General features: G+C 23.7%; 3 protein-coding genes across 3 annotated transcripts; 1 reads left to right on the top strand and 2 right to left on the bottom strand.

The window, feature by feature from the left end:
* Window positions 1–292: 292 nt before the first annotated feature.
* On the bottom strand, window positions 293–2,353 carry PADL01_0405200 (conserved Plasmodium membrane protein, unknown function; the record flags this gene model as incomplete). Its single annotated transcript, XM_028685167.1, has 9 exons — window positions 293–337; window positions 467–531; window positions 624–673; window positions 766–893; window positions 1,011–1,053; window positions 1,152–1,293; window positions 1,530–1,647; window positions 1,841–2,160; window positions 2,317–2,353. The coding sequence occupies 9 exons, from the start codon at window positions 2,351–2,353 to the stop codon at window positions 293–295; spliced, it is 948 nt and encodes a 315-aa protein (XP_028536693.1).
* A 1,024-nt stretch (window positions 2,354–3,377) lies between these two features.
* On the top strand, window positions 3,378–4,311 carry PADL01_0405100 (conserved Plasmodium protein, unknown function; the record flags this gene model as incomplete). The annotated part of the gene is made up of 3 exons (XM_028685166.1): window positions 3,378–3,662; window positions 3,803–4,002; window positions 4,122–4,311. 3 exons carry the CDS (start codon window positions 3,378–3,380, stop codon window positions 4,309–4,311), a joined length of 675 nt encoding a protein of 224 aa, XP_028536692.1.
* A 308-nt stretch (window positions 4,312–4,619) lies between these two features.
* Window positions 4,620–14,273, bottom strand: PADL01_0405000 (pre-mRNA-processing-splicing factor 8, putative; the record flags this gene model as incomplete). Its single annotated transcript, XM_028685165.1, has 2 exons — window positions 4,620–13,886; window positions 14,223–14,273. 2 exons carry the CDS (start codon window positions 14,271–14,273, stop codon window positions 4,620–4,622), a joined length of 9,318 nt encoding a protein of 3,105 aa, XP_028536691.1.

Here is a 14,273-nt window from a genome sequence, read left to right as displayed (position 1 = left end):
CAAATGAACTAATTAAATTTTATATTTTATTTTTAATTCAAAAAAAAAAAAAAAAAAAAAAAAAAAAAAAAAACACATACATATATATATATATATATATATATATATATATATATTATCTTTACATAAAAATAGGTTTAAAAAAAAAAAAAAAAAATTGTATACACATAATTATATCATATGCAACATATAAACTCGTCTTTACACCTCATATATATCAACATTTTATTTTTTTGGTGATTCGTATAAGACGTGGGAAAAAAATAAATGATAAAATATAATTTTATATTCTTTATCTTCTTCGGTAACTTAGGTACACATTAAAATAATGAGATATCTAAAAAATAAAAATAAAAAAAAATATATATATATATACATACATATATTTTTATTTTTTTATAAGTTTATTATTTATTCGTTAAAATGATATATCTTTTGTTTTTTTTTTTCTCTTATTTTATATTACCTTATTAAATATATTTAGAAATACTCTGGGCACCATTGGATGCGATAAATATTGTCTAATCATTTCTATTAAAATAAAAGAATAAAACAATATAATTACACATATGAAACATATTATTATATATATATTATATATATGTTGTATATTTATATATTACCTCCATTTTTAGAATAACAAGCGTGGAAATAAGAATCAGAGGAAGCGTACCTAATAATAAAAAAAAAAAAAAAAAAAAAAAAAAATTATAACTTTACAAAAATATACATTTTTCCTTTTTTATTTTTGAGCTGTTCACATACTTTAATTTAAAGAAATGTGTATATATGATTAAATTTAATAAGCTAGCTCTTCTGAAAAATAAACATATGATAATAAAAAGTAAATTGTAAATTTCTATATTTGCTCTCATCATGTAGACATTTAATATCTGTAAAAAAAAAAAAAAAAAGAAATAATATATATATATATATATATATATATATATATGTGTATGCATTTTAAAATAGTAAGAAAAAGAACAAAAATGTGTAAGCCAAATTATTACCATTTTGTCCATGTAGGAAACTAATTTATTAATATAATAATTCCTAAAAAAAAAAAAAAAAAAAAAAGGTATATTTATATATATAATATGATGTTACAAATGTGTGTACATTTTTTCTTTTTTCTCTTTTAAAATGCTCACTTTTGGATAAATGGTACAAGACTAGATTTTAATTGTTTATAAATTAGATAAATATTAATCAAGAGTGTTAAAAATATAGGAAGGAATATCAGAACGGCATCTTTAATAAAAAATAGGATCATAGAATATGATAAATAATGACCTAAAAATTGAAAGAGAAAAATAAATTAATACGTGTAAAGTGAATTTTTTTCATAAATATATATGGATACACTTCATATACATTTTCGTAGAATAATCATAATATATTATATATAACATATTTTTACGCACAAAAAATAAAAATAAAAATAAATATTGCTCAAATGGTTATATATATATATATATATATATATATATTTGTACATTATTTATTTCTTATTTTCCTGTTATGTATACCTTTTTCACATGAAAAAAAATTGACTAAGGAAAAGTTATTTTTCTGTGTTTTATAATCTAATAATAATAATCCCAAATATGCAAACAAATAAGACAACGACATAAACGTTCCCAATTTCTACAAAATAAAAAATAAATATATATATGTAAATTATTATGAACAATTCAGGTTTTTTTTTTTTTTTTTTTTTTTTTCCTTATTTTGGCTAGCTGTTCATATATATTTTACATATAATAAAATTATAGCTATAAAACATATACATATATATATATATATATATATATATATATGTATAGTAATTTTTTATTACTTTATATAAATTTATATTTAGTGATAATAATAAGAAATAAAATAAACTGGCACATAAAACAAATGTGGAATAGAAAAAGATTATAACTGGTAACTTCCCTTTATAACTATAAATATTATTATTATATGAAAAAAAGTTAGAATTCGGAGATTCTTGTTTTTGCTCTTTTACAGTACTAAAGTTTGTATTTATATCAAGATCTTTATCTATATTTTTTTGAAAGTATTTCTTTTTATATTTCTCGATATTATTTATAGAAGGAGAAGGATATAAATTACTTAAATACAATTTCCAGTTCTTGTCATTAACCCAATCATGTTCTAAAACAAAAAAAAATTAAACAAACAAATAAATAAATAAATAAATAAATATATATATATATATATATATATATATATATATATATATATTTATATTTATATTTATATTTATATTTATATGTGTATTTCAAAATAGGTCTGTTATTTATATATTACTCAAAAATTTTTCTTCCGCTGCTGTTAAATTACTCATATTTCCCCCCAAAAAAATAAAAAGGATAAAAAAATAATTTATAAATAAACAAATAAAATTTAGAAATCAATAAAAATGGTATATTTATATTCCAACTAAAAATGTTGTGTAATTTAATACATATATATGTATATATATATATAAGGAATAAAATCAAATATATAAATGTATGAACGAATTTTAGTTATACATATTTCCTCATTAAAATCTTTACAAATATATTCTGTATTTTATATTCACATGTTTATTAAATTATGTATAAATTATAATACTATAATATTATATCTTGAAAATATTTTCTTCCTGTAAGAATTTTTATTTTATAAATAATTTTATATTATATATTTCTATTTTATTTTAAAGTGTTTATTTATTTATTATTATTTTTTTTTAATTTATGGAAAATAGCTTAAAAAAAAAAAATAAATAATAAATAATTAGTGATCTATATATTAATAATAAAATAATATATAAAATAAATATACTATTATATATATATAACATTATGTATATATTATTATATACATATATGTAATAAGCAAGAGCCCTATGGTATCAATAAAAAAAAAAAAACATTACATATATAATATAATTATTATAATAAATTCAGAATATATAAAATGAATACTCATTTATGACATACATATATAATATATTTAATATATAGTATATATTTATTTATTTATTAATTTGTTAATTTTGTTCTTAATTTTTACTAAAATTAAAAAATAAAATGTAATATTTTAAAAAAAAAAAAAAACAACTTAGGAATGAATATTACAAATTATATATATATATTAAGATATATATAATAAAATATATTTTTTTAATATTTTTATTATATATAGATATTTGTTCTATAATTGTTTTTGTACTTAATATATAAAAGTATTATATATATATATATATATATTTTTTTTTTTTTCTGCTAAATATGATATATCTTATTCTACATTAAAATATTTATGAATAAATAAATAGTATAATTAAAATATTTTCCTGTTCCTCTTTCTCCTTTTTCAAAATGAATGAAAGTAGCATAAAAGAGAAATTGAGAGTGTCCATTAATCACATGAACAAGAGGAAATTAAAATTAGGAATTAAAATATTTTCATTAGAAAAAACAATATGTGAAATTTTTAATATTTTTTCAAAAAAATGTAAGAAAAGGTTAAATGAAGCATTAATAGAATTACAAATAAAAAAAAAAAATTGTGATATTTGTTCAGAAAAAATTGATGAATTTCATCCATTTCTTTTGTATGATGTAAATGTGGACAACACAACATTTTATATCAAAAAAATAGAAGTAAATAATATAATAAATGAATGAATAATTATATATATCAATAACATTTAAGTATAATATTATACACATGTACATTCATAATATATATATATATATATATATATGTATATAATTATATGTTTATATATTTTTCCCTTTAGGCTTATTGCTCCAAATGTTATGCAATAAAAGACTTTTCCATATTTTCATATGTTTTATATAATAATAAAAAGGAAAATGAATTTTTAAACTTTTCTCCAATTTATGAACATTATTATAAAGTTAATAACTTGGATGTACGAATGAGAAATATTTTGGAGAATGATTTGAATAATTACTTTGCCGTATCCATACTAGTAAAGTAATAATAAAATAAATGAATAAATATATATATATATATATATATATATATATATGTACATATACACATATATATATATTTATTTATATGTATATTTTTTGTTTTGGTTTCCTTTTTAGAAATTTAAAGTGGAAATGTTCCACTCCTCATGAGACCTTCGAAGAGTTCCTCGAGTATTCTTTAAACACCAATTATAAAATAAAGACAAGTATAACTAGCCAAAAAATGAGGAAAAAAAATAAAAGAGAAGATAATGATAAAAGGAATTCCAAAATTGATGTTCAAAAAAAATTAAAGATTGAAAAATGACATATAATTTAAGAATCAACATATATACATAAATATATATATGTATAATTATTTTTTGTGATTTTTCTTTTTCTTTTAATTTTAATTTTTTTTTTTTTCTTTTTTTTGTATAATTAATTAAAACTTAAAAATTATTTATGAAAAGGTTTTTGTAAATTTTTAAATAAATATCATAAAAAATAAAAATATATACATAATATATACATAATATATACATAATATATACATAATATATACATAATATACACATATATATAATATATATAACATATATATAACATATATATATATTGTTCGTTACACATTTATCATATAAAAGACGTTTCGACGTCAGCGTCGTCGGCGTCTCTTTGATCAAGCAATGAGAATTGTAGAAAATGATTTGGTCTATGTATATCTGCATAAAATGGTTGTGGTATATCAAGATGTGGTGCATATTTTTGATGATTATTAAATTTGATTCCCATTAAATTATAATTCCATATATGATCATCTGGTATTAAAAAGTATCCAACGAAAACATTTGATAATAATATTTGTACAGGTTCATATAAATTATTTACATTTGGGAATACATATAAATCTGATGAATTCTTTTTACTTTTAGCAAATGAATATCCATCACTTGTTAATTTATATGCATTGATAGTACAACTACCAGGAGTAAATGAACAGGTCAGAATTATAGTTTTATTTTTATCCCACATTTTGTATGCCTCTTCAATATTATTATTATCATTATTATCATTATTATTATTATTATTTTCATTATTGTCATTATTGTTATTACTGTCATCATAATTCTCATCATCCTCATCATTGTCATTCACACCATCAACGTTTCTTCCTTTCGACATTTGTCTCTTACACTCTTGTAAAAAGGTCCAGTGAGATACCATATCATATGTTGTCAAATGATTATTCGTATTAGAACAATTAGTTGTCTGTGTATGTATCCATCCTAACAATTCTAAGTTTTTTAAATATTTACTAGATGGCATATAATTTGATAATGTGACTGATTGGTAATTGCCTATTTGAGGTGGAATTAGTATACATTTAATTTCTTTGACATATGAATTATCTTCAGGGGAAGATCCAAACAAAAATCCTCCTACTTGTATTTTTAAATCTGATATACATATGAATTTTTCCAATAAATTTTTTGCTATTACATATGTATAATCATTAATAGAATTAATACTTGTATTATAATAACTATTTTGATTCTCTGAATTGGTACCACTTTTATTATTCATATTATTAACATATATATTTTTTGTTCTAAATAATAATGAATTATTTGCTAAATATCTTATTTTCCAATCCGTTTTTGTTGTAAACGTTTGTTGTTCATGTGGTGATAATGTTGAAACTATTATCTCATTTCCATGCTTGGTTGTAGTTTTTGAGGTTGTTATTTTCATTTGTTGTTCCATTGAATCTAAATTATTCTTTTCCAATTCAGCTATTTGCTGTCTTTGTATTGATGGGGGTGTTATTTCCATACCTAATAAAATATCTCTTATTTCATTTTGGGTTAATGATGCTATGTGTACATTATTTCGTTTAGAATAATCATTTAATATTAAATCTTTCAATTGTACTTCTAAATGTATCCACTGATTATTATTAAATGATGGCCATATATGATGTGGTTGTGTTATTATATTCTTATTTGGTTGTAATAATATTTTTGTTTGTTGTGGATTTATATGTAAACTTCTTAATATTAATATTAATCTACTAAAAGCTGTAAAAGATGATATACTATTTAACCAATCATCATACAAATTAAATAATAACATTTGTGGCTGTGTTGCTTTTAATATTAAATCTCCTATTTTATTCAGTTTTAATAATGCTTGGAATGGTAAATTTAATTCTGTTCCTTTGATTATAATATTTGGAAAATCTAATAAATGCACTTCTAAAGGATCTAACATACCTTTTCTTGTTACTATAATTTGTTTTGGTTGTTCTTCTATAGGTAATGATCTAATCAATGATGCCACCTCTTCAGCTGTTTTCCATTTAGCTAGCTGAGATAAACGTTTCTGACCTATCCAAACAGATGTGTGAATTATTTTTAAAAATAATTGACCTGTCTTAGGATTCAATATAAATATAGCACCATTAATTGGTTTTGTTGTTAAATTACCTTCAAACGTTTTATGTATTGTAACACGATATACATTTGTATCATCAACAAACCATATTGTTTGTGATGAAAATAATTCATTATAATTCTGAGTATTCAAATATGGTTCAGTCGGTTCTGATGAATATAATTGTAAACCTTTTCTAATACGTTCTCTTAATACATATAAAGAAGGATTCGATTGAATTATTTTTTGTAAAGCCTTTTGCATTAACGGTTTTAAATTATTAAACCAATTACCATATGCTGAATATAAATTATATGCTAAATCCACACCTATCAATACACCAGTCAAACATGGATAGATAGACAAATTATCCGTTGTGTAATCTAAAAATTTAGCTCGACTATATCTTTCAATATCATGAGAATCAAAATCTCCCCATCTTAATTGAATATCAATCCAAAATTGATTAGAAGTATAAGGAAAGGCCCCAAAAGATAACGAATTATTATTATTATTATTACTACTACCATTTGTTACACTTGAATCATTTGTTGTATTATTTGTAAATATATGATCCTCATCTGTTAATAAAGACGGCTTTGATATACCCCACTTATAATTTGCAAATAATAATATGTCAGCACATGAACTATTCATTTTGTATGATTTTCTTGGATGGATTGTCTCCTTTTGAACTGTCTCAATATCTAACAAATCACAATTTAAATCAAATACTTGACATATATCCATAACCAAAGATTCATGTATTTTTTGCCATAAATGTGCTCTAAATATTTGTATTAAAGATATTTTTAATGTTGGTATTTTTCCATGCATAAATATTCCAGTCAAATCTAACTGTACTTGAAAACCTACATATACATTAGCTCTATTTATTGTTGGTGACCACCATAATGTAAATCGTCTATTAGGTATTTGATTTAATCCACTTCTTTGAGCATTTGTTAATTTCTTATATTTCATAGACTCTTCAAAACCACTTGCCTTCTCCCAAAATAATCCTTCCCATGTTGGAAAAAATGTTCCTTTAAATAATGTATGTTCTAATATACCTTCTACACCTCCTAATGCTTGAATCATATCAGTTCTATAATTATTCAAATTCCATAACTTTCCATCATGTCTTTGGTTAGTCCACCAAAATGGATTACTCTTAATTATTTGATATTGCTTAAATAATTGTCTTATTCTCCATCCTTTATCATATGCTAAAGTATGCCTATCCTTTTGAAATAAAGTATTTATTCTTGGTATACCCTTATCCCATGAATCTTCTAAATCTTCTAATGTTATCTTCTTATTCTGATTATGACACTCATTTCTTTTTAATGCATATTCACACCATACACGCTGACTTTCTAAAAATTCACTCTCCCATGTAGATATGTATCTATACAAATTAGGTATTAATTGATCCTCTTCATGTGATAAACCAGATCTGAAATGGGTTATTCGACCATTATCTGTTTGTTTCATATAACGTAAATCAGATTCTGGTATCAATATATGACCCATAGATAACATACCCAATCCTCCTAATTCTTTAGGAGTATAAAAAACAACAGGAGGGAAACGAGATGGCATCTTAGAATTTAATCCGATTTTTATACGTGTCTGTATCTTATTCTCACATTTTACTAATAAATCTAATAACTCTTCAGTATCTAAAACAGCCTCTCTAAAATATGTCATCAAACCAATCAATGTAGTATTCCATTTGTTTGCTATCTTGGTGAACGTTGTACTACCAGAAGACATTAATATTTGTCTTACTCGATTTTCAAATCGTTTCATGCTGTTATCAGAAACTTTTAAATATGCTTCTGCTGTTATTTCTTTCGTCATTTCGTTTTGTAACTTCCATGTCCCCTCCTTAACGCTTGACGAAACAACTACGTTCTTCACCCCACCATCATAATTGTTATTATTATAAATATCGTTTTTATCAATCTCACTTTTGTTTTTATCAATCTCACTTTTGTTTTTATTATTATCATTTTGATCGTTATTTGATTTACTCTTCTTCTCATCATCATCAGCCAATTCATTTTTCTTACTCGTCACATCTTTATTATCCACACTTTTGCTATAATATTCATTCACATAAGATGTATACATAATACCATTGTAACCATAACTCAGTTGACGTATTTTTGGTAATATACGAACCTCAAAACCAGCTATAGAAAATAACAAATTAGGGTTATCCTTTGAATATACACTCACAAATGTATTATAATGATCCCAATCTAATGATGTTAAAGATCTTGGAATACGATTTTGTATTTCCCAAAATGTTGCTCTTCCCAAATTAACATCATGTTTCATCTTCCTCATACGACAATCTCTAGGCCAACAGGTTTTATTATTATATCCAACTATATTTTCATTATTTGGATCTGGATTTTCTGTCAAAAATTTCTGTATTAAATCTTTTGATTCTTCATTTGTAAATTTAAATAATATCCATATCTTATCCACATATCTACAATATAACCTAATTGGATGCCGTGTTTCTATCTGTACATTCTGAAATGTTAAGAATTGATTTACGTCATTATAAGGACCTGCTATATCATATGCTCTTGTTAAACCCAATATTAATAAATCTATTATTATAGTATAATATTGAAATACAAATGATGAAAATTGTAAACCACGTATTATACCAAACGAATTAATATGATTCATATCTTTAAATGTTATATTTGTATTATTCTTTGCTGTTATATAATCCGCTATGTTGTGATCTACTATTAATCTTAATAATCTATTCAATAATGTTAAATCAATCTTCTCATATATTTTACTAAACTGTGTTTGAAGCATAACTACACACTCATTATTTTGCGTCTCCCATATATTATGTAAATTATTTATACCTTGACAAATTTTATAAACTAACAACGGTTGAGGCTCATTATCTGATGGCTTAACCCAATTCGGAAACAAATTCCTTAAATCACCTTCATACCATAAATACTGATCTAAATAAGCATCTGTTATCTTTTCTAATGGATCCACCTCATATACAGGTACTAAATGTGTATACAAATCTAAAAAGGATATAGATATTTCTTTAAATGCACGTTGAGTTAATAAATGTCTTTTTATTCTTGATAATGTTTCATATGGATTATCATACGCCTGTTCAATAAAACCCAATTCTTCTCTTTGTGATTGATTTAATCTATTTTTTACAGTAAACGTTTCTTTTAATTTTTCTAAAGCTAATATAAGTAATTTCGTATCATGTTTATAATTTAAAGGAGGAAATGGTATATGAGTAAATTTTCTAGATTCAAACCAATGTATAGCCGTTGTATATAATGCTACTGCTTCTTCTCCACTCACATAAGGTCCATCTTTTAAATATTCATGTTGCCTTTCTTGTTCTGCTTTAAGCCATAATCTAGTTAATCTACCTAAATTCTTTTTACATACAGTCTTATCTACAGTCGCTCCTCTTTTTATTCTTTCTCTATTATAATAAGTTGCATTCACCCACCAATCGGCCTTTAATTTTATATATCTAATAATTATATTTTCTACAGGTAATGGAAGGCCTACCACTTTCCATGGTATATTCGCTTTCCAACATCTCCATGCTTCACTCAAATGTTGTAATATTAATCTAGCTTTCCCTTTATTATTTTTTAAACCTTCTGGTATCATATCTATAATATCATGCATAACAGCTGCTCTTAATTCTAAATCGAAATGACTTTCGACTCTTTGCTTAGTAACCGTTTTTGCTATACCTTTAGATACTCTACCTTCAAACTGTCTAGCTAATAAATTACTCAACCATCGTTCTAATAGTGGGATAACACCTCTTAAGAAAAAAATCCATACTCTCCATAAAGGAGCCCATAAACCACAACCAGGACCCTTACCAACAGATCCAGTATTAAATCGATAATATATTAAATGTTTTAAATCTTTACACATACGTACTTGTCTCATCAACCTATATTTATATCGATACATACCAGTCAATTGACCAACGTGAGCAAAAATATATTGTATACCATCAGCTAGCTGATACGCATCTATATTACCTAATCGATATTGTACATGTGAATCAACAATCGATTTCGTTAATCTTAATATTTCTCTACATAAATGAAATGCATTACCAAATCGAGATTTTTTCCTTTCTTTAGTTGTTAAGGTCTTTACAGGTTTTAAATTAAAATTATAATCTAAATGTAAATAATTTAAATTCTTACGATGTATTAATAAATTTAACATATTATAACCTTGTCTACATACTTGTAAACCTACCTCTACCCAATCCATTTCTGTACATTGAAAAAATTTTGTACTCTTAAATATACGAAATAAATATTTCTTTTTCATACTTTTTGGTCTTTTAGAATGTAAATGATTCAAAACCCAACATTTTAAAAGCTTCTGATAAGATACTCTAACCTTTACAGGATATTTTGTTGATATATGTTCTTTAAACCATGACTGAACTAAAGGAATATCGATACCTCTTCTGGTATATCCACATTTCTTATTAAATGGATAAGGAGCATGATATAATTGTATACCGTTTATAGTACGTTCTGTATATAAAGGATAATTGTGTAGCAATGGAAGCATTCCATATTCCACATGTTTAATAATCATTTTTTTATTTTTTTTAGAAACACATATGTTATCATCTTTCTGATTATTTACATCACTTTTATTATTGTTATCATCATCATCATCACTCTTGATATTATCATCGTTGTATGGATTTTTTCTTTTTTTTTTATTTTTTTCTTTATCAGAACTATCATCGGCTGAATAATTTTCCACAGTACTATCAATTTCGTAGGGTTCATCCTTATTTTTGCTGGTTCTACTGCTCAAATTGTTCGAGTTATATTTACTACTGGATATATAAGTATCACTATTATTACTATTATCACTATTGTCATTATTATCACTATTGTTTTTATTATTAGTGCTACTTACACTTGAATTGTTGTCCTCTTCATCACTATCTTTATAATTACTCGAATGAGTACTTTTTCTTTTATCCCTTTTAGAACTTTTATGCGATGACCTTCTCTTATACTTTCGATGACCTTTATCATACTGATTATCATCAGTATCAGAATGCTTAGAATGTCTCCTACTCTTAGATGATGATGATGATGATGACTTCTTTCTTTTGTTCTCAATATCATGTTGATAATAATGGATTTCCTTTCTTGTATATGTTAAATAAAAATCGTCATCAAATAGTTCATTCTCATTCTTTTCAGATGATTTATTAAACTTTCTAATTTTATAGGATGGTATGGGATTTATAATTAAATCGAAATAAAATGGTGGCAAATCAATATCTTCTAATTTTATATATACACACATAGGTGAATGGTATTTACTAACTGCAATTTTTCTTGGTCTATTATTATATAAATATGGAAATGCTATTTTATATTCTGTTCTTATTTGCTGACGTATAATAATTTTATTTATGTCATTAAATTCATTCCAGTCTTCATCATCTTCATATATATCTCTATATAAAGGTTCAAATTTAGGACCTCCTGGTATAGCCATATTTAATGCTTTAGCTGTATAAAATGACTTAAGATTGAATAAGTAAAAATAATTATCATCCTGGAAATCACTAAATAATTGATTTCCTAGTCTATACAATACTCCCATTTGTTCTAATGACAATTTATATTTTTTATAACTAGTACCAGGTATATGATTTTTATTATATAATAATGGTTTAGAATCATAAAACCAATCAATAACACTTTTATCTTCATCTTTATCTAATTTCATTTGTATACATTCTAATGGTTCAATATCTAAAATGTTATCAGCATAATCTAAAGGTGGTTCTTCGTCATCAAATGGTGGGAATCGCATTCTTTTAAAATGTTTTCGATCTCTTTTTTCTCTTCTCATCATTATCCACATAGTACCCCATTGTGCTATATATAATGGGTCGATAACTACAAATGTTTCATTTACAAATGTTATAGCACCTGTTATATGATATATTACTTTTGTGTTCTTTATTTGTTCCCATGGCATAGGAATATTTTCTAATAATTTAAAGACTGCATGTGGAATATATTTGAGAGCACCTAAATAAACCCTTTTATCATATCTATATTTTTTATTACTCATATCACCATGTTCCTTAACAATTTTTCTTAAATGTTCACATGGCATTTCTTCTTTTTCTTCTATTACACCAAACTTTTTTTTTTTAGAATATTTTTTACTATTTAGCATTTTCCATTTTCGAGCTTTTTCCTTTATAATAGAAAAAGTTTTTGAATCATATAACGAATTTTCATTTCCTCCATTTGTATTATAATTTTCATCATCCCCTTCAAAATCGTGATATTTCTTTGCTTTTTTGTTTTTATAGTTTATATCTTTTTTGTTCTTTTGTTTTTCATTCATTGAATAATCTCCTTCAACATCATCATCACCATCACCACTACCATATCCATGTTGTAATTTTTTTTGTTGTTGCTCATTAAATTGTGATGGAAAAGTTAGCCCATTAGTATCCAATTGGTCTATTTCATTGTTATTCATTTTGATATTATTGGGTAGGTATGAACCTGGTGATAAATAATGAGAAGAGCTTAATTCTTGTGCACAATCCCCATTATTATTATTATTATTATTATTATTATTTAGTGGTATTCCCTCCTCATTATATACGTTGGAATTTCTTACATGATCTACTTGATTATTTGATACGTTGTTAATAATTTTATTACTTTTCATTTTCATGTTTGGCATTTTCATCATATAAGGAGGAGGCATATTCATCATATTTGGCATATAATTATTTAAACCTGGTGGTATATAATTCATATTTGGTGGAAGACTATGCATGTTGGGTGGAAGACTATGCATATTGGGTGGAAGATTATGCATATGTGGTGGAAGACTATGCATATTTGGAGGGAGGTTATGCATATGTGGTGGTAAATTAGGCACATTTATCATATTTGGAAAATTTGCTAAATGTGGTGGGACATTTGGTATATTTTGTAAATGTGGTAATACGTTTGGCATGTGTTGCAAGTGTGGTGGTAAAATGGGCATATTTGGTGGTAAAAATGGCATATTGGTTGGTAATTTTGGAATATTAGGTGGATATGCATTCATATTATTATATGCAACATTTCCAATATTATTTATAAAACCGTTAGGTACATTTTGTGCTATATTATTTATATCATTCATATTATTTTTTTCATTATTATTATTATTACTATCAGATTTATCAAAAAATATATCATTGATATTATTACACATATTATCTTGTTTGTTTTCCACACCTGCTTGGCTGTTTATGACATTATGTGATGAATTTAATTCATCGTTTTTATTTGCATCATCGTAATTGTTTATTTCGTTATTTTCCAAATGTTGTGTGGAATTTGTTAAAACGTTACTTCCCTAAAAAATAAAATATAATAAAATAAAATAAAATGAAAATATAATAATATATATATATAAATATATGTATATTACATATATGTATTTATATTTATATTTATATTTATGATATATTTTGATATGTACAATATTATTTATTTTTATGAACAAGTCAGGTAATAAAAGGCAAAAAAAAAAAAAAAAAAGCTCGAAAATACAGGTAAAATAAAATCAATATAAAAAAAAATATAGATATATTAAAATATATCAAAATACCATCATACATATATATATTTATATATATATATATATATAATTAAGTCGGGATATAACATTATGTATATATTTTTATATTACCTCATTTTTATTATCTTCTGAAGATTGTTCACATGATTCATTATGACTCAT

The sequence above is a fragment of the Plasmodium sp. gorilla clade G2 genome (genome assembly GCF_900097015.1).
Source record: "Plasmodium sp. gorilla clade G2 genome assembly, chromosome: 4".
In the NCBI taxonomy this organism is placed as follows: domain Eukaryota; phylum Apicomplexa; class Aconoidasida; order Haemosporida; family Plasmodiidae; genus Plasmodium; species Plasmodium adleri (nom. inval.).
The sequence above is the reverse complement of the archived record's forward strand: the minus strand, read 5'-3'. Positions and strand labels throughout refer to the sequence as shown.